The sequence below is a fragment of the Phoenix dactylifera genome, chromosome 5 (assembly GCF_051530095.1).
Source record: "Phoenix dactylifera cultivar Ajwa chromosome 5, Ajwa_hap1_PhDact_Kaust_v1.1, whole genome shotgun sequence".
NCBI lineage: Eukaryota > Viridiplantae > Streptophyta > Magnoliopsida > Arecales > Arecaceae > Phoenix > Phoenix dactylifera.
In genome coordinates, this window is record NC_143194.1 from 24,666,281 (window position 1) to 24,687,813 (window position 21,533).

The 21,533-nt window shown below is 37.2% G+C and overlaps 1 protein-coding gene across 7 annotated transcripts; it reads left to right on the top strand.

Moving 5' to 3' along the window:
* The first annotated feature begins 347 nt into the window (after positions 1-347).
* Positions 348-17,261, top strand: LOC103715257 (ARM repeat superfamily protein). 7 transcript variants are annotated; one of them, XM_039128823.3, is made up of 22 exons: positions 348-698; positions 2,955-3,087; positions 3,912-4,079; positions 5,960-6,096; positions 6,240-6,285; positions 8,843-9,058; positions 9,151-9,654; positions 9,736-9,870; positions 9,968-10,183; positions 10,267-10,356; positions 10,449-10,690; positions 10,766-10,854; positions 13,950-13,990; positions 14,713-14,743; positions 14,861-14,983; positions 15,076-15,290; positions 15,460-15,555; positions 15,661-15,773; positions 15,970-16,139; positions 16,244-16,348; positions 16,431-16,686; positions 16,823-17,261. In XM_039128823.3, exons 1-19 carry the CDS (start codon positions 424-426, stop codon positions 16,001-16,003), a joined length of 2,904 nt encoding a protein of 967 aa, XP_038984751.3. In that variant the 5' UTR covers positions 348-423; the 3' UTR covers positions 16,004-16,139; positions 16,244-16,348; positions 16,431-16,686; positions 16,823-17,261. The 7 variants fall into 7 exon arrangements, with proteins under 7 accessions (XP_038984751.3, XP_088578095.2, XP_038984749.3 ...); XM_039128821.3 differs by having other exon boundaries at positions 350-698; positions 16,004-16,139; XM_089930755.1 differs by having other exon boundaries at positions 351-698; positions 3,912-4,005; positions 6,027-6,096; positions 16,004-16,139.
* The last annotated feature ends 4,272 nt before the right edge of the window (positions 17,262-21,533 follow it).

Here is a 21,533-nt window from a genome sequence, read left to right on the forward strand (position 1 = left end):
CTTTGGAATGTGCAATTTTTTATTAATCAATCAAAAAACTAGCTTTTTAAATATCTAATATTCAGACATCAATTTTTTTTAAAAATATTTTTTAAAAAGAAAAAATTGTGGATAATAAATATTAATTGATCATGCCATGAGTCCGTGAACCAAGCCAGTTCCGCATGAACTTGTCAAGGCCCACCTAGCCAGCCATGGAATCCCGGCCTGCTTATGCTGTGCGGGTAAAACCCTGGCCAACCCGGTCCACCTGAACCCATTTCCCATAAATTATCGGCACGCTCGCTGACCCAGGAAAAAACCGCGCCCGCTGTCGGAGGAGTACCTATAAATATGAAGCCACGTAGCTCAGCGAGCGAGCCAGAAGAAATATAGGGTTTCTTCCCTTCTTTCGTGCGGCCGACACTCGGGAGAGAGAGCGCGATGGCGCAGTCGCTGGAGCTGCTGCTGATCCAATTCTTGATGCCGGACAACGACGCCCGGCGGCAGGCGGAGGACCAGATAAAGCGGCTGGCGAAGGACCCGCAGGTGGTGCCGGCGCTCGTCCACCACCTCCGCACCGCCAAGACACCCAATGTCCGCCAGCTCTCTGCCGTCCTCCTCCGCAAGAAGATCACCGGCCACTGGGCCAAGCTCCCCCCCCACGTCAAGCACTCCGTCAAGTCCGCCCTCATCGAGAGCATCACCCTCGATCCCAGGTCTCCTATCCTGTCCCCCCCTCCCCCCTTCCCTTCTCTAATCCCTCCTTTCTCTGTTGAAATCTTTCTCCGTTTCTTGATTCTTAACTCACCTGGTGCTTGGGAGATTCTTTATTTGGTCTATTGAAACAAAGATTTTCACTTTCTTGGGAATGGTTCTATCAAGAAGTAATTTTTTTTTCCTGTTGTTGATACGAAACGAGGATATTAGAGAAAAAAATGTTTGCTTGTTATCTGTTGTTTTTGAAATAACACTTGGAAAGGAGATGTGTAAATGTATAACCTTTTTCCTGAAAGCGGTATAGAGGGTTTCTTCTTATTTTTGTTTAAACGAGCCTGCTTGCCTTGTCACAAGACGTTCATGATCTGGTTTTATCGATCTTGTTGCAACCAAACGTTTCTTGCACTCTGTAGTTTTAGATTGCAAGGATTGGTCGAGACAATTGTGATTGAGATTTACATGCACATTTTCTAATATAGTCTAATTTGATGTCATCTTATTGATAAAATTTGATTCAAGCGTCCAGCATAATTGTCAATGGGACGGATCTTGCCTCCACCCTTCTGACAAAACTTTGATTATCTTCAAAATAGTTATGCAAACTTAAATCCAGACTTATTGATGGATTTAAACGAAGATGTGCAAGATGCTCTCATATTAATTAATATTTATACATCCACCAAGAGTGAAAAGGGCACTTTTTCCGTTTCTTTTTTTTCAATCTCTTAGAAAAAAGAGGGGAAACGAAATTTGAATCATCTGCAGGGGAATCCTCCATATGGAACGATGAGGGTCATAGCTCCTTAAGAGACATCTTCCTATGTCATAGCTATTTAACTTGCATCTAGATCTTGGCCCAACCACTGAAGTCAGTGTTGTGCCAGTACTTGGCATACACTGGTACACACTAGCACTACGGCACGCCAAGCTAGCACCTTGCTATTGCGGCCTTACCAGTAAGGCATTCTCATAATGTGTGTGGTTTGTGCCAGCCATGTGCTGATCAGAATGGATGGCATTGTAATTCATGTAGTAACCTCCATTTTAATAAATCATGTCTGGATGTTACCTCAGCTTATTCATGGTAAAACATCTTCAGTCTTCTTCTTGATCACACCATAGAATGAAGATAGATACTGTCTGTGAGATGGAAGATACTACAGATAACCTTCCAGACATAGCTTAGTGGCTAACTAGCTTTGAGAGACATGGACGCAAACAATAATGATTTGCCAAAAAAGCAGACTGATAATTTATTGCCAGAAATATGTAGCATTGGCTCATCTGGATTTTATTCTTATGCTTGAGAAGTTCCAGCTAGGTTATTGAGGTGGTTGGCTTAGGGGCTCACTTTTATCTCTTATGAACATGTGTTTCTTATATTGTACCTAGTCATATATGTTACTTCTTTCGGATTCTCTCTCACTGTGGGGAATTTCTTCATAGTTCGTAGTCTAACTTCTTATAGTCTGAAGTCCGAACTCTCCCATTGTTGACTTTTCTTGAGTAAAATTGTCACATCAATTTCACACTCCAAAGAGATCACCTCCACGGATATAAGTGCAATAACCATAGTCATAATCATTAGTTTAGCAGGTTTGTCTTTGTCTAGGAACCGCTTTATCATCTTTTCAATAAATTCTTTTTTCACTGATTTTGTATATATTGTTTGGGCCCTTCCTCTCATGACAACTTGTCAAACTTAAGTCCAAGTATTTCCTCCGTATTTGGCGCCCTTTACCTTGCTTCTGTATCATTAGATTTGGAAATTTATCACTTATTCATCAATTTTCACCTGTGTTTATCTTCTATTAGTGCCTTAACCTTTTTGGCCATAACTAAAATGTTTCCTGCATTTAATACCTTCTTAGTTTATGTTGATGTATAGTTACCTGAGCACTTACTGTTTTCTCATGAAGCAGAGTGGTTCCAAGGTTGCAAATATGGATGATTAGATGCACATTATATATTAAAACAGCTCTCTGCATCTCATTTATGTATCTTATTGTGTAATGCTACATGTTACTCCATGATTGTATGATTTCTTTTCACTGTTCTATCTCCAGATAGAATAGGTTGAGATCAACTTTGGTTTCTCCAGGCAGCTGCTTTGTACTTTACATATACTGTTGTTATCTTAGTATCATCTATATTCCTCTCAATTCCTTTTTTAAGTCATTTGAGTGCAACTCATAAAATAGATAAGGATTATGTATTTGTCAGTATTTAATCAATGAATTTGATGTTGCCTACAGTCCCCCAGTGAGGCGAGCAAGTGCCAATGTTGTGAGTGTCATTGCTAAGTATGCTGTCCCAGCTGGAGAGTGGCCTGATTTATTACCTTTTCTTTTCCAATGCAGCCAAAGTGCACAAGAAGACCATAGAGAAGTAAGTGCATCTACAAATTTTCATTGTGCCAAGTAAGGGTTGTTATACGTTATGACATTTTTTATAATTTACATAGTTTATCATTCTTGCTGCTTCATTGGTATAAGAAGCATTGATGAAATATTAGGTTCTTTGGAGCCTAACTTTTCCTAGAAAAGGAATTTTCACAAAAGGCGTTGTTTGGTTAAACTCTATTCCTATAGGCATTCTGGGGTTATTTGAAAATTCAAACCATGACAGCAATAACTGATTCCATGGAAACAAAATTTCCACTACTTTGTAATGTTTTTGTTCCCACATTTGTGTGAGAGGCCCTGGCCCATGTTTCCTTCTTAACTTCTGCTAATTTACTTCCATTCATTCCTTTTCTAACGTCAGCCTCTTCTTCACCATCCAATATCCTCCAACCCGATCTTTGTTAGATCAATCCCACCTTTTCCCATCTTCCTTATTTCTCCCATGGCCATAACTGCTCTTCTAGCATCCAAACCCACCATGACCATGGACCCTGGTAGCACCATGAATACTTGCTGCCACTCTTTCTCTCTCTAGATCTATATGGGGATTAGGCTTAGATTGGGGGAGGCATGTAGCTCTTGTTCGCCATGCAGTATCATAGATTTTGCCTCAGTTCCATGAATCTAGCAAAATCTTAACAGAATTCTCGTTTCTTTACGAATATTGATTGTAACATTTGAGGTGGGTAATATCTTTCATTCCATACTAATTTTTTTTTTCAATTATCGCTGCTCTTCTAGCATGAAGTTGTATGAGAGATAATAATTTTTTTAAAAATTTTGATGGAAAATTTTTTTTTTATCAAGGTATATTGTCTTGGTACTGGGCTCCGTACTGGTGCGACCCTGTCGCTATATTGGTGTATTCGGTACGGTGGCCGGTTCGATGTACCGAGTATTGGTATGCTCTCCGTACCGTATAGCGGTACTAAACCGATACAGTATAATATGTTTCGTATCGCCCAGTTTAGTACGGTATGGCGTACCATGCTTTTTATTAATGGATTTTTCTTTTTTGAATAGTCATTGCAAACAATTTAGGTGGCTAATATATTTCATTCAATAAGATCAGAAATTTCTTTTCAGTTATTGCTGCTCTTCTGGCATGGAGTTGTAGGAAAGTTAGCGAAAGATCATTTGTTTAAAAAAATCTTTGGTAAGAAAATGGTGTTATTAATGAATATTTACAAGATACTAGGAATACATACCCTGCTACAATCTTAAATGGAGATTTAAAATATATATTAGACATTCAAAAACAATCTTTTCTTTGAGTTGTGATGGACTTCAACGTGATAATTATAGTATTGCTGAAGTTACCCAAATTATATATGTTATATATGCCAATTTTAACTAAAAGAACACTCGGTGAAAAATGCGTTCTCCTGTGGTTGTCTTGTCACAACCAATGGCATCTTGTTACAACCAATCATCAAATGTTGAAAATTCCAGGACTAACTTTTTCCATGGAATTCTGCTGCGGCATCGCTCAATTCTTACATTTTTTTTTTTTAGTTTCAGAGTATCTTTTGCCTACTTGCCCATATTGTGCTTTAAGGACTTAGTATGTTCCTATGTCTTGAGTGATCATCTTTGTACAAAGATTGTCTGATATACTTCTCTTATCTAAGAGATTGTGGAGTCATAACAAGACCAGTTTTTAACTTTTACACTGTTGATCTAAAATTTGTTTGAGCTTTTAGGAGCATCCGTTACATCCATAAAGCCTATTTATTAAATAGTTGGTTATCATTGGCACGAGTATTTTATTTTTCCAGAGTAAGAATGCAAAGGAAAAGCATCTTTCGTTTCTACTCTTCCACCAAACGGATGTGAAGGTTGAAGAATGGTAAGGTGATGATGCACAAACAGCGATGTAGCTGTGAAGTAATGCATCCCTGGAGATCAGCTCTAACATGATGTTCCCTAAAATTTCAAAGGACATATGAGAAACCTTGAAGATGACACATTCCTTTGATAAAAGTATGACAATAACATCCAACTTGATTTCTAGAATTTCTGAATATATGCCAGCAGAGATGTTACTATTTCTCCATGATGGTATGTTTCAGGTAGTGTTTTAAAACACAAGCGGGTCGACCTGCTCAACCCATGGCTAGGTAAATATTTTAATTCAGGTCAAATGTCTAAATCTGCAATTTCAGTAAGAACCTGTTAAAACTGTTGGTTCGAGCGGTTCAGTAAGAACCTGAGTCATCAACTCATTTGAGTGGTTTGGTCGATCCTGGGGAAAAGTGAAAAAGCAGAAACATGTAAACATATTGGCTGATTCATAGAAAAACAAAGAATAAAAAAAATGATTGATTCCATCATCTAAGCTGCAAAATGGCAGTGCTATACTGTCCTCCATCTTTTGTCCCTTTAACAAACTTAACTGCATTGTTTGGACTTGATGGATAAGATTCTTAGCAATTTCCTGCAAACTGTTTGAAACTTTGAATATATTTTTATGCATAATTTTTATGCTGTCAGGACTTGTTTATCATCTGTTTAACAAGATCTAGTTTTCTTTTTTGAGTGCTAGACTATTCAGAAGTCCTAGTTCCTATCAATTTATGGCTTTGCTTTATTTTCTGATATTGCATTTCTAGCACGAGCATTCTTACGATTTTATTGTGCACCCTATACGTTAAGTGTATATTTACCCTGAAGAATGAATTTATATTTGCATGTTTTGCATCCAATTATTCTGTCAAAGTTAGTGTTTATTGGTTTATGATCTAGAATGTTCATTTAATAACTTGGTATTCTTATTTGTCATTTAAGTGCATTTGTGATTCTTCTAATTATTCATTGATGGTTTGTTTTATTTTGCTCTTCTGGTTCTATGCTAGGTGGCTTTGATCCTTTTCAGCTCTCTAACTGAAACAATCGGCCCTACATTTCAATCCCATTTTGCAGATTTACAACCTATTCTGCTTAAATGCTTACAAGATGAGACTAGCACTCGTGTCAGAGTTGCTGCTCTAAAGTGCGTAATTTATTTTATTTTGTTTGTATTGTCTCATTCTTCTAATGTAATATAGCATGCATGAGTTTTCTCTTTTTTTTTTTCAAGGCTTGAAATAACTTATTAGCAAGTACTGTTTTTTACTCTCTTTTTTAATCTATCAGGGCAGTTGGGTCTTTGATAGAGTTTATCAATGATGGAGCCAATGTAGTAAGTCAGCAATTTGCTAATATCTCATATATTTCTTTTATAAATGTTTTCTTTTTAAAAATGTTGTCCATCATAAAGTCTATGCTTTTAATACAAGTTAGACTTGAGATGCTTCTTGAAGATGGATGATGCATATACTATGTGTTTTGGATTGTGCTGCAGTAGGCAGTGGTATTTTGACGAGGTATTCAGCATTATTTAATATCGCACTACCTCCTGTTTCATTGTTATTTAAGCATAATAGTTTATGATTGTGGAGTTTTTGGTTGTGCTTCTGGAGATGAGTTGACATTTTTTATGCTGTTCATTTATTTTATGATTTCAAGGTGCCAAATTGCAAAACACATAGAAAATTTGAGTTTCTTTATGCGCTTTTCCTTATCAGGTTAGCAACTGCTCTGACTGACTTGGCACAGTCAGAGGCCCTCTATTTATTCATGTCAGAAGATTTTCCAGCCTGCTAAACATCCATATATCTTCTTGGATATCTCTAAAGTAACCTTTGCTTGTTTGAAACATCTAGATTCCTTCATGTTTCCTAACTTTCTATTAATCCTCTTTTATTAATCAGGTTGCTGATCATCTTTATATCATCTCTCCTGGAATTCACCTCCCCTCATTTCCCCTATTTCAACATCTGTGCCATCAAGCACGGCAAATTTGCTTTTGCTTCTGTTTATTCTTCTTCCTCGATACCTTGCATAGGTTGTAACTTGCCTGAAAGACAACCCTTCACTTTGATGTTACTGGCATTGTTTCATCTGCGTCCTCTGGTCCGGGACAGTTTGTTGTTTAAACTTTGTTATGCTAATTATTTTGAAATGCTGAAATAGAAGTTCGGCTATTTTTGTTGTCTCTGGCTTCATTTGTTTTTGTGGTCTCAGACAGGTTTATTGGGCTTTGTTTTAGAAGTTCACTTTTCAGCCCATGGTCAGACTATTTTATTACTTTGCAGCTGTGTTACCTGGACACTCGCATTCAGCTCCAAAAATCTTTGTTAGATATGCATCCAAGTCGAATACGTGTTAGATACTTGGATACTTATGAAGTTTTTGGTTCCCATTTGAGTTGAATTCTTCCAACAATGAGTTTGACCCTCCATTTTGATGTTGGGAATGAGTATGTGTTCTTTTTAGAGATTGGTCAATGATATAGGTATTGGAATAACTTTGTAAACTATCATTTTTTTCTTAAATCCTTGAGTCAATTCGTAAGTTTGAATGAAAAATATGTATATTGAACAAATCTCAATAAACAAATCTTTTGAATGTTTTCTTTTTTATATTTAAACAAACAATATATAAAGGTACAGATAAATAATTTAATTAAAATTATTATTTATAGATCTTGGTAAATTAAGAGGATAAATCTTAGTTGATTAATTATGACAATGACTGTGGTGAATAAAGCATGACAAAATCAGCTAAGGAGGTTTGAAATTTACACTGTGGTCCAAGGAAGATGCCTTGAGCGGGCCTTGCATGCACATAGGGGTTACAAGGAGAGATTGGAATATGGAGAAAACATTTGCATCCACTTTCTGTTGGAAAATTATGTCATGGGATAGGCTTCTATGGTGAAACTGGGCATACAGTTATCCCTTAGAATTCATGCTAGCAAATCTAATGCATCTATTGTGCCAGAGTGCATCTGAACTGTACCTAGTTACCATGTTTTATGGATGCCATTGTGCCTTCAGAAGCCTTGCATGCTTAAGTACCTACAGATTGCATATACCAGCCCGCAAACACACTGCCTCTGAAAAGTGGCAAGGTACCAATCATTTGGCCAAGCCCCAGCTGGTAATCTGTATTTTGTGATACTTTGACAGATAGTTCTTGTTGCAAGCATCTTTTTCTTTTTTCTTTGTTGGCTGGATCTTTATTATGATTCTGGCTCCTGATCGTAAGTGCACTTCCCTTTTTTCTCTCCTCTTGGTTGCCTTCATGGCCTTATTGCTTTCCCTGATGTTTGTTAAATGCCTACTACCTTTAAACACTCGAATACCACTTTTCTTCCTGTTGTTATATTATTAAATGGAACAACATATTTGTCTCTGGCCCAATGCACAATTTTCTGTCTGCATTGTATAAATTTCATATTACTTGGCGAATGAAAATTCACAAAGCTTAAGTTAATGGATAAGGCTTGATGATTCTATTAGTTTCAGATTGAGTGCCGTCAAACCCTTGGTGTCTTAATCTAATTACAATCTAAGCATGTAGCGGTAACTGAAATACATTTTAGGCTACTATTTAACCTAGTTGAGATTTATATTCAGATTCAAAAAATGAGTTGTTTGATCATTTATGCATCAGGCAGTAGGTTGAATCCAAAGCTAATGTAATGATTAGTGTCTAATTCTTTAGCTGCTATAGTATCCTCTGATTAGTTTTGGTGACTTTTGCACTGTAATTTCTCATATTTCATTCTAAGGCCTTATATCTACATGCATGCAAATTTCAGGATCATCACAAGTTCACAACTATGAAAACAAGTTCAATATGTTCACCTACTTTTATATCAACCAGAGTTTATATCTGCCTTCCTTTTGTAGGTAAAGCTGTTTCGAGAATTTATTCCTAGTATTTTAAATGTATCACGGCAATGCCTTGCTAATGGCGAGGAAGATATCGCTTCTATTGCTTTTGAAATCTTTGATGAGCTCATTGAATCTCCTGCTCCACTTTTGGGGGACTCTGTAAGATCTATTGCACAATTTTCGCTTGAAGTTTGTTCAAGTCAGAGTTTGGAATTAAACATACGGCACCAGGTTTGATGGAGCATAAAAGCCGTGCATCTACTTTTGTCAGATTTTTATCTTTTGCACCACAATGACTAAGTTCATCCTTTTGACTATTTCAGGCAATTCAGATAATATCATGGCTTGCAAAGTACAAAGCCTCCTTTCTGAGAAAGCACAAACTGGTCATACCTATTCTGCAAGTTATGTGCCCTTTACTTACAGAAACATCTGCTGGAGAAGAAGATTCTGATCTTGCAGCTGATAGAGCTGCTGCAGAAGTTATTGATACAATGGCTATAAACATACCAAAACATGTGTTTCCACCAGTTCTTGAATTTGCTTCTATGAACTTTTGTCATATTAATCCCAAGTACAGAGAGGCTTCTGTTACAGCGTTGGGTGTTGTTTCTGAAGGTTGTTTTGAGTTGTTAAAAGATAAGTTGGAATATGTTCTAAATATTGTATTGGGAGCTTTGAAGGACCAAGAGCAAATGGTAAGAGGAGCAGCATCATTTGCACTGGGCCAATTTGCAGAACATTTGCAGCCGGAGATTTTGTCTCACTATGGAAGTGTACTTCCCTGCATTCTAAATGCTCTAGAGGATCCATCTGATGAAGTAAAGGTAAAAAAAAATGCACAGTTTTGGTATCACTTTTTTTCCCAACTATCTTGCTATAATAATCAAATATTCTTTATTTTACAGGAAAAGTCATATTATGCTCTAGCAGCATTTTGTGAGGACATGGGTGAGGAAATTCTTCCTTACCTGGATCCTCTAATGGGAAGATTAATCACAACTCTCCAAAGCAGTCCACGCAATCTGCAAGAAACATGCATGGTGATCCCATATTCCTGTTTATTCTATAACCTTAAATGATTTTACCCATCTCAATCCAATTGTCAATGCTTTTCTTTTTCATTTTTTTTTTTGGCAGTCTGCAATAGGCTCGGTAGCATCTGCAGCTGAGCAGGCTTTTATTCCATATACAGAGAAGGTTCTTGAATTAATGAAAACCTTTATGGTTCTCACAAATGATGAGGATTTGCGCTCACGAGCTAGGGCAACCGAGTTAGTTGGAATGATTGCAATGGCAGCTGGACGAACAAGAATGGAACCAATTTTACCTCCTTTCATTGAAGCTGCACTTTCTGTGAGCTGCATTTACATTTTTTTTTAATTTTTTTTGGTCTTAATAAACTTTCAGTGGATGGTTGATATCCGATATATTCTCAGGGTTTTGCACTGGACTTTAGTGAGCTTCGGGAATACACTCATGGATTCTTCAGCAATATTGCTGAAATATTAGATGATGGTTTTACACAGGTAACACCTTTCTTCTTTGTAGCCATTTTCTAAATGTTCTTAATATATAGTTATCCATGAGATAGTGTAATGCTGCATGTGCTTTGGTACAGTACCTACCACACGTTGTTCCTCTAGCATTTTCTTCATGCAATCTGGATGATGGGTCTGCTGTGGACATTGATGATGCTGACAGTATTGATAATGGCTCTGGGGCCGTGTCTTCAGATGATGATACAAATGATGAGCCAAGAGTTCGTAATATTAGTATAAGGACAGGGATCTTGGATGAAAAGGCAGCAGCAACCCAGGCTATTGGCTTGTTTGCACTTCATACAAAGCATTACTATGCACCGTATCCACTTGATTTGGGACATTGGTTACAATTAATTCATGCATAAGCTTATTTTGTTTCCTTAATTTGCATAAGCTATTTGGAGGAGTCAATGAGGATATTAATTAGACACTCTGGCTATTTCCATGAAGATGTGAGGCTTCAGGCTGTGATAGCTTTAAAACGTGGGTAACATTTTCGGCCAGCATCTCACAATGTTGTTACTATACATTTTCTTCCTTGAAAGTATTCTAGTATTACGTTCATTAGGTACTTTTTTACTTGTGCAAATAACATGGTTTTAGGAAAATATGACAATCTTAAAGATCGAGTATGTTTTAATAAGAAACCTTAATGTATACTTTGAAGTTACATTCCATATGTTTTCTTGATCGTGTATTGTGTATCCTTGTGGGATATTAATATTTTACATTCCATGGATGGTCTCTTTTGCTTGCATTTCATCTGTTCAGACATTGGATTTTGTTCTCACGTTATAATGTCTAAATTCTATGTGACTGATTCAATAAAGCTAGCGCTCAAGTATTCAAAGACCTTCTTGCATCTGATGTTGAATTGCTTTCGGTTTTTTCTCCTGCAGTATTATGTGTATTTAACTTTGAAGCATAAGAAACTTTTTGCTTACAGGCTAGAACATGTTCTTGTGGTTGTTATTTTGGTAGGTGATATTAACTCCTATGTTTCACTAGGATGAATTGGTGGAATGCTCAAATTGTCTAAGGTTTGCAACATTATATGATTTAGGTTTTCAATGACTTTATAAATGTTCTATCAACAAGATTATATTTACATAAGTTGTTGCTATTCGTGTCCTAACGACCACTCATTCAGCTATAACTGGTAAATATTTGAAAGTGTCATGCTGATATACTCATCTTCATGGTTTCTAGGGGTTATTGGGCTAGCACAAAGCACTTGTACTAGAAGCAGTTTTGGTACTACGAGACATTATGAAAAATTTTTGCGAAACATTCTAGTCGATGTAACATTGGGAGTGGCACATTATGATACTATGACCCGACATGACATTAGTAGTGCATAAAGTGAAAAATCTAGGTGGACCTGAGCATTGGTCATGTTGTGCTAGGTCAAAGCATGATGCCGAGACAAGGATTCTTGGCCCGAGCACAGCCTAGCCTAGTTTCTTCACTTTGAGCTAGTCCATCTGAAAAAAGAAAATTCTCAGGATTGGGCTTGACTTTCTTGGCTTGAAAAAACCTAATTAGGTGTCGCACATACAAGGGAAATGGAGCTTGGCTAAGAAATGAAAGAACCAAGGGATCACAAGGAGAGATTGAAAGAGGGAAGAAGGGTGGAGGAAAGTATATTATTGGTCGGTCGGTTTGGGCTACCGTGAGGCTATCGATGCTATGAGTGGCTACTAGGGAGGAGGAGGGAAAAGAGGAAACACAGTAGAGGTTGGGCTTCTATGAGTAGAGGTTGGGCTTCTATTGCTTGTGGTTGTGGTGGCCATGGTAGAGAGAGAATGGAGGCACTAGAGGGCGTGTGCAGTAAGTAGCCTTTGATGCCATGGTTTGCTTGAAGGTACCTCTTAGTACAAGGGATCACTGCCCCATCACCTTCCACCTTCTGGCTGCGAGGGCAAAGTGACAACTACATGCACGCGCGCGCGCGAGCACACCCACAGAGAGAGAGAGAGAGAGAGCAACTGTGCGCGGCAGCCCTTCACTTCGCAAGGAGAGGGGTGTAAGGATTCCTCTCCCTCACTCGCATATCTGACCCATAGACCTAGTGCTAAATCAGGGGCAGGGGTTTATTCAGGGATTTAGTGGCCATACACAGGGGTAGGGGACTTTTTCAGTGCTTTAATGCCCATTTTACCTTGCAGGATCCACAGAAACCCAAACATTAAATCCTGCAACTGCCCCAAACATCAGGATAGAATAATACGTGGGGCATGCCGTTCCACAGGAAAACAAGGATGCTCCCGTACCATGAGATTTGATTTTTTTTTTTGATGCTTTCCAAGTATTCTTTGTACGTCTTATGTCGTCTAGAAATTTTACTGGCAAATGAATGGAATTAGCATCCGGCATTCAGAAATTTGGTGGCCAACATTATCTGCTGGCAGTAGAACAATTTAATGTATATGCGCTAGTAAAATTATTCAGTCATATAAACACTAAGTATTTTCCAAACAGCAATTAATATTCCCTCTTAAGTCTTTTTACTGTTAGTGTTAATTAAGACTTGTGATCTTTCTAAGCTTTTCTTGGGAAGATCTATAATGTTCTGCGGCTTTTCTGTTATTAATCCCTTTGGCTGGCACCTCACCCCTAATGGCCTGCACTTTGAGGGGTCCAGGGTTCCAATTTTGGTTATTCCTCAAACAAAAAAAATTGTAAGTGTCATCATAAATCATTTCTGGAGTTTCTTTTTTGCTCCCTCTTCCATCTTGAGATAATTCACCATGCTTGTACGACTCCCTAGTTGTGAAATGCAGAATGTTCTTCCTTGGATCTTATTTGCAATCTTCTGAATATAATGCTGATCAACAAGATCATATTATTTTTGCTTCCTCTTTCTCTTGCAGTTGTTTGTTAAGGCGTAAAATTTGTTTTTTTTTTTTTTCATTATCTGTGTACAACAAATACCAGAACATGGACCATACCAGATATGAAGGGAATTGCATTTCATCAGCCGCTGAGACATGAAGCAGAAAATTAACCACATGCTCCATGTGCTCACATCGATTCATGTCCTCTATTAGCTGCTTATCATTCACCTTGTATTCCTCATTTTCCAACTGGGGACATTGAATCTGGAAGTGTTTAATGTTTCTTATATTTGGATGAACATATTAGAGTTGCGATCATATGAGGTGAGAGATGAAAGTACTCATAGAAAAGTTAAAAAGAAAAAAAATGTTACATGCCATTTGCCAGGGCAGCTTTTCATTAAAGCAGCTGTTTATGTGTTAAGAATGCAGTTTGATTGTGTTTACATATTCATGTGCTTGGAAGCAAGTATAGACTTGTTAGTGTCGATATTTTATTTGTCCTCTTGTCTTGAAATTGTGGAGGGAACATGCCATTTATAGTAGCATCCACCATATCGACATTTTTGGATAAAAATGCCCTCATATTATCAATGTTTGTAGATGATATTTTACTTCTGGTTATATCCTCCTACTTTGAACTCTCACCAATAACTGTCTGTTGTTATTAGACACTTGATCTGCTTTCTTGCTTGTCTTTCCTGATATAATACTTATTTTGTGATTTTATATTTATTGCAGATGTTTTGACAGCTGCACAGGCAATTCCTTCAGGACACAGTGTGAGTAGCAAACTCTGTATTTAGATATTTAAATTTCTGTCTTGAGCAGCACGGACCTTGCAATCTTGCCCTGTTTCCATATATTTGATCCACACAGTGGCTCGGATGTACCACTCAGTGTTCAAGAACGTTTCATTTAAATATTCCCTCCTTTGTTTTCTTTTTTTCTTTGAGGTGGGGTGAGGGTTATTTGAGAAGGCAAGACTGCAATTTTGCAACACTTTTCAGAATGTTGGATAGATGTTGGTTAGCTGAAACAGTTCAGATGGTACATGTAAGGATGTGCACTAATTCTCGATGAAATCCAGCCAAAAATACGCAAATTATCATGGCTGAATTTTTGTGATTTAAGTATACAGTGTTCATACTTCTTCTTCCAAAATAAAACCCTTCATTAGTTGTTGGCCTCCCTTTAGAGAGTTAAAGAGAGCAATTTATGCTTACTTTACATCACTAGTACGTTCCATCCTATAAATCATGAATTATTAGGTCTTACAGAATCTCATTTGGCACTGTCTGAGTGCTTTGTATAACTTGTATTGTTTCCTGTGGTAGTGTTTGCTGCTTCAATGATCCATGTCTTTAAAGATGAACCCAACACATTCCGGTTCTCTTTTTCTTGGGTGATCCATGGCTCAGAACAAGACACCTTCATTTTTTCTTACTTCTAGGGTTTATAGAACTGTGAAACAAGGATGATAACTTATTTTCTTTTCATGCAGGATGTTTCAGGAAAACAAAAGGAAATTCTTGGTAAGTTGCTTTCTAGTTGACTGTACTACGACATGGGGTTTCATTAGTGTTGGTTTTCCGGCTTTTCCATTGGTATACTATGGCATTTCTTTTTTTTCTCTTTTAAAACATATGCAGATACCACAATGAATATCTGCATCAAGACCATGACAGAGGATGATGATAAGGAAGTTGTTGCTCAAGCATGCATGAGTGCAGCAGACATCATGAAGGACTGTGGTTATGCTGCATTAGAGTCCTGTGAGCTTAATTTTGTATTGCTATCATATATTGATTATTTAAAATGTTAAACTGTTTCAAATAACATGCAGAAATGAATAATCTTATTTCAGATATACCTAGGCTTGCTGAGGCAACCCTGATGCTTCTACGTGGGGAATCATCTTGTCAACAAGTGGAGTCTGACACTGATACTGAAGGTGATATTGATCATGATGAAGTGCTCATGGATGCAGTATCAGACCTCCTTCCTGCTTTTGCAAAGGCTATGGGATCCCATTTTGAACCTATTTTTGCCAAGTTATTTGATCCTCTAATGAAATTTGCTGTTAAGTTTCTATTGATCTCTCTGTAAAACATTGTTTATTCCCCTTATCTGTCACTCATAGTATCTATCATTAAATCCATAAAATCATATTCTTCATTGTCCACAACACCAAGAAATCTCTTGATATTTCCTTTTTAGAACATTGACTGAATTTATAAAATAACTGCAGAAAGGTCCACACCCACCCCAAGATCGAACAATGGTTGTTGCTTGTCTGGCCGAGGTTGCTCAGGAAATGGGTGCTCCAATTTCTTCTTATGTTGATGTAGGAAGCTTACTTTGCTATTCATTCATTAGATGTTTAGCCATTTTTTCCATTTATCTGCGCGAATTGTTTACAGTTACTTTTATTGTAATAAATTATTATCAGAGAATAATGTCTTTAGTACTGAAAGAACTAGCATCATCTGAGGCAACTAATCGGAGGAATGCTGCTTTCTGTGTTGGTGAGATCTGTAAAAATGGCGGTGCTCCAACACTAAAGTATCCTTCACAAAGCTATTTGTATACAAGTTCTGGGGATTTCTTCCCTTGTTGTATTTTTCATCTTTTGACACCAAAGTTATAATTGCCATAGCTCAAAACTGGTTGATGATTTTCAGACTCATGTATTTCCATCAAGATCATGGTGCTCTTCAGTCATTGTTTACTCAAATTCCTTCACATCCTATGTTATCAGTTTGTCAGAGAATGTTTTCTTTCATCTGGTCTAGATATTATGGAGATATACTTCGTAGTCTTTGGCCATTATTTGGCGAGTCAGAGCCCGATGATGCTGTAAGAGATAATGCTGCTGGAGCAGTTGCAAGGATGATAATGGTGCAACCTCAATCTATTCCTCTCAACCAGGTTGAAATCATTGAGTTTTTCTGCTTGAAATACTGCTTCTCTTGGTGAACGTTGCTTTGAGCCTTCGGTTTTAACTTTCTTGTTGATGCATTTTCTTTTCTCAGGTGTTACCAGTATTTTTGAAAGCTTTGCCACTAAAAGAAGATCGCGAGGAGTCATTAACTGTCTATAGTTGCATTTGCAACCTACTTTTATCTTCAAATCCCCAGGTACCTGTGATTTATGAATCTTCATCGAACTAGATATGGTGTCACGCATTTTAGAATCTTATCCATTATTGGGTTAAAACAGATTCTTCCGCTAGTGCCGGATGTGGTCCAAATTTTTGCTCAAGTTGTAGTATCTCCTGCTGAGAATGATGAAGTTAAAGCACAGATTGGCATGGCTATTTCACACCTGATATCAGTCTATGGTCCCCAAATGCAACCTATCCTGAGTTCTCTTTCACCTGTACATGCTAATGCATTAGCAGGTTATGCGAGTAAAAGGTGATAATTACATGGACGGCCAAACCCTTTGTCCTTATGTATGAAGTTCTGCTACCAAGGTATTGACTTGGATGAAACTCTTGCTCTAGACGACCAAAAGTTTTTTTTAGAACTGTTTTAGTCATGTTGCCATGAGAACATATAGCAGGATTCTGACCGACTTCATCATGCTTGTCTTCATGCTTCATGCATTAGCGGGCGTTGAGCTAGGCTGGAAGGAGGCACATCTGCTCTTCAACATGGTGGTTGTATTTTTGGGTCCCTGTCCGGCTTAAGCTAGAGTTATATCTTACTTTTTATTTTCGGGTGAACTTTTCAGGAGTTCCAGCTTGTGGTCATAATTTTATCTTAATCTGGGTGATGTGCTGAACATTCAATCTTTGCCATTATTCTTTTAGCTTTTTGAGATTTTTCCGGCGGTGTTTTTTTTTTTTTTTTTTCCGGCGGTGATTTTTTTTTTCCAGTGGTGATTTTTTTATCGGCCTATAACATCAAAAGACCAGAAATCGATGTGATAGGTATTGAGTTTTGTGATCAGCCTGTGTTTTTGCCTCTATTTGAGAGTTCTCTCTTCAATTTTTGTCGTATATACTTTTGTAATTGAATATTAATAAACTATATTTTTTTATGAAAATTGTTCTTGTTGCTTATTTTCCTTTGGTTTTGCTTTCTTTTGGGCTTGATGCTAACTTAACAGGAACATGGTATTGTATCCTTGGGGCGAACATAGGATACGCGTTCCTTCCCGTCCACTGCTTGCTTTGAGAGCTGTGCAGTCGGATGAATGACGGAGTTCATATATGTGCAGTGGACGATCCACTTTATCTTGTCGATGGTGTATATATTACCGGTAATGGTTTACAGAAGCCGGTGGCACAGTTTCTTTTCGGGCCTGTTGGATGTCGGAAGTTCTTCCAATAAGAGATTCTGGCAGCAGACGTTTCTTATTCACCAGCAGTGAAATCGATGCCGGAAGTGGGCTGGGCCAGGTCATCAGTCTTCAGCCAGGCTGAAGCCTGAATAAAAAAAGTTGGAAGTTCTTCTAATAAGAGCTTCTGCCACCGGACGTTCATCTTTTTCACCAGCGGCAGCAGAGGGTGAAATTGATGCCGGAAGTGGGCTGGGCCAGGTCATCAGTATTCTTCCAGGCCGAAGCCAGAATAAAAAAAGTTGGAAGTTCTTCCAATAAGAGCTTCCGGCAACGGACGTTGATCTTTTTCACCAGCAGCAGCAGGGTGAAATCGATGCCGGAAGTGGGCTGGGTCAGGTCATCATTCTTCAGTGGCTTCATAAAACAATCGAGGCTGGCCCAAAGCCTGCAACGGGCTTGATTGGAGTCAAGCTCGAGCCCGAAAGCGAGAGGATGAGCTGGGGCGGGGGCCGGGGGGCGGGGGAGGAATATGAGTTGGATGGGTTGGGAAGCGGGCCCAAGTTAAAGTTTTTATATTCGGGCTTTATAACGTGGGTACAAAACTCAGGCTAGGCCGAAAGTCCGACCTGGAGCTGGTCTTCCCCAAGCCCATTTCCAAACTACAAGTCATAATTCTAAACTAGGTCTTGCCGGCTAGCTCGCATGGTATATTATTGTTAGTTAAACAACACTCTGAGCAAGAGAAATTTCCTGCCAGCTTACCTGTGCTTTGAATAATTTACTCATACATTTTACGAAGCTTGTAGTTTAGGGTCATATAGGCAAATTTAGAGTCAACCAGGTGTCTATTGCTAATTGTTTTCTTGATATATTTTATATGAAGTGAGTAGGATCTACTGGCTTTATGTGAAGTTTGTACTTTGATGACTTGAGTAATTGAAGATTCAATAAAGGAGCTAATGGTAATTTTTCCCTCCAGATATTCTGCGTAGAATTAAGTCGGCAAAAGCTATGTTTTTTAGTTTAGTTTGTTTTTTTGGGTTCTTTTGAGTAATTTAAGGATTAACCATGGATCTAAAAGTAATTTTCCCTACATATTCTAACCCAGGGGAGATGGCACGGTTGTGGTTCAGCGGCTCCTGAGTATTTTTAAAGTACAATTAGGAAGCTGACAATAATTTCTCTTCTGCACAATCTTAGAGAAAGTTTGGTTTGTAACCCGAATTAGAATGGATTGGAATGAGAATTAAAATGGTCATAATCCCCGATATATTGCATTCGTGATTGAATTGGAATTGAAATCGAAATGAGATTTTGAATACTAAGGAAGAGATGGGATTGGATTTAGAAAATTGAGGCATATTTCTCGGTCCCCTGGGCATCGGAATGGAAATGGGTTTCCCTCCAACTAAATGGCCGGAATCAAAGTCTCTCATTTCCATTTCCGTTCTAGAGCCAACTCTCTCCTTTTTTAGCATCTTTTGTGATCTTCATATCAAACTCATTACTTAGAGATTTTTAAGTTAAGGTTCAGCCAAGGATCTTAAGTAAGTTCTCTCAACATAAAACTGAATTCAAGATTCACTTCCCAAAGCCTAGTGACCAAGGGACGCATAAATAATTTAATGTTCAACTATGGAAATATGGATTTGGCTTTCTAGAAGAGAGGGCAAGCCTCGGGATAAATTATTTGTTTAAGTATATGCAAAATATTTAGTTTTTACAAGGTAAGAAAGCTAAGCGAGATTTGCTCTTGCAGCTCTTCTTTTTTCCGCTGACGGTCGATCAACTGGTTGGTTATTGTTAAAATATTTGCAAAAAAAAAAATCGAGAAAAAAGTGAGAGAGAAAAAAGCATTTTATTGTTTTGTTCTATTATATACTTGTGTACAGACTCGATATAAGTAAAATAATACAGGCAGATATAGGATCGCACTAATAAAAAAAATATTATGGGTGATACAGGTTGTTATGCGATCCCTAAAATTACTCTAACAAAATCATCCTAAGAAAGAAAAATAATGTAGGTTGATACATGATCATGCTAATAAAGAAAAATATTATAGGTAATGTAAATTGTTACATGATTCTTAAAATTATACTAACAACCTCCCTCAAACTCAAGATGGTGGTGTAGATACCGACTTAAGTTTGGAAACTAGATCACGAATGTATCCAAAAACTGATGTACTAGATCAAGAGTTGATGCACATAACAACTCAGAGCCGGTATAGTAGACTGATATATCAAACTGATGGGACAATATAAAATTTGATATGATAGAACAGAAGTTGACATAGCAGCTTAGAAACTGATGCGACAGATCAAAAAGCTAATGCAACAAACTGATAAATTTGGCAATGCCGACATACCTAACTAATACGTCCACTAACATGATGACTAACATAGCAAACTGGTGTGTCGTCGATGTGTCTAATTGACGTAATAAACTGACGTGTCTGATAATGTGGTTGATTGACTTGTCTGATAATATGGCTGATTAACTTGTCTGATTATGTGGTAGTGAGAAGACCCGTAGAAAATGGCAGTAGCAGCGAGGACAAAGCTCAGAGAGAAGACAACCGAAGGTCAACAATCCTCGTAGATGGAGGCACTATAGAAAAGGAGTAAAAGGCCTATAACTGGATGGTGAAAGAGCCAAAGACAACAAATAAAATTAGAAATGGAGAGAAAAGGGATGAGCGATGGTGAGAAGAGACAACTAAAGATCTAAAGTTGAAGAGAAAAATGGTGGAGAGGAGCTGTAGATTATTAGAAATTAAGACATCTTCGGATGTTAATCTACTCAAAACAGAGGATATGCAAATCTACTAAGGAATATAAGATCTTCAAATCTTGATTCACTAGGATACAGAGGATCGGCGAAGAAATAAATGATCTACAGGGAAACAAAGGATATGCGGATCCACCAAAAAACAGAGTATCTTTGGATGTTGATTCACCCAAGAACAGAGATCGATAGATCGGCAATAGGGCTCTTCAAAGCTTCTAAATATGGCAACGACGGCCATAACAAAGACGGAAGAGATGGCAACAGCAGATTAGGTGATCAGTGGATTTGATACCATGTTAAAATATTTGCAAAAAAGAAAAACAAGAGAAAAAGTGAGAGAGAAAAAAAAAATTATTGCTCTATTCCATCACATTCGGTACATCTTAGGAGTTATATATACTCGTATACAGACTTCATATATAAAAAATAATATAGGTTTATATAGGATCAAACTGATTAAAAAAAATATTACGGTGATACAGATTGTTGCGTGATTCCTAAAATCGCTCTAACAAGATCGTACTAATATAGAAAAATAATATAGATTGATACATGATCACACTAATAAAAAAAATATTATGAATGATGCATATTGTTACGTGATTCCTAAAATTATGCTAACAATCATCTTCTTAGAAAATAATAAAAGCATGAAAATCAGACAGAGCTTGATATGCAATTTGAGCTTTTGAACATGATTTTATTTTTATAATAGAGAGAAAAGGAAGCAAAAAGGAGATACTATTTTTTGATATTCATGGAAAAAGAGATATCCCTAATAAACATCACAGTTTGGAATATTCTATAATCTTTTATTTCAAAAAGCATATTATTACCTTGATTTAGATTTTTTTTAGTATGCTAGTTTGTTATTATAAAATATATATACTGCTATAATAGCTAATAGTGGTTCATAAAACTAACAAACTTTTAATTCAAAAATACTTTTGTATATTAATAAAGTTCTACAACAGAATTATAGCCTTCCATAATTATTGTTTTATAGGCACGTAATACCTTCAATGGATTATTAAGTTTATGGTGGGAAGGCATTTTGTTTGTACTTTAAGAACAAGTAACTTCAAAGAGATATATAAATACGAAAAAAATTATAAAATAAGAAAGAAGGGATTATTATTAATCTTTAATTGCTACAAGAAAAGTATTATACATAATATATATGAAAGGATGCACATTACGTAATCAGGTTTTTCAGACATACATAAAACTGAACTAGAATAA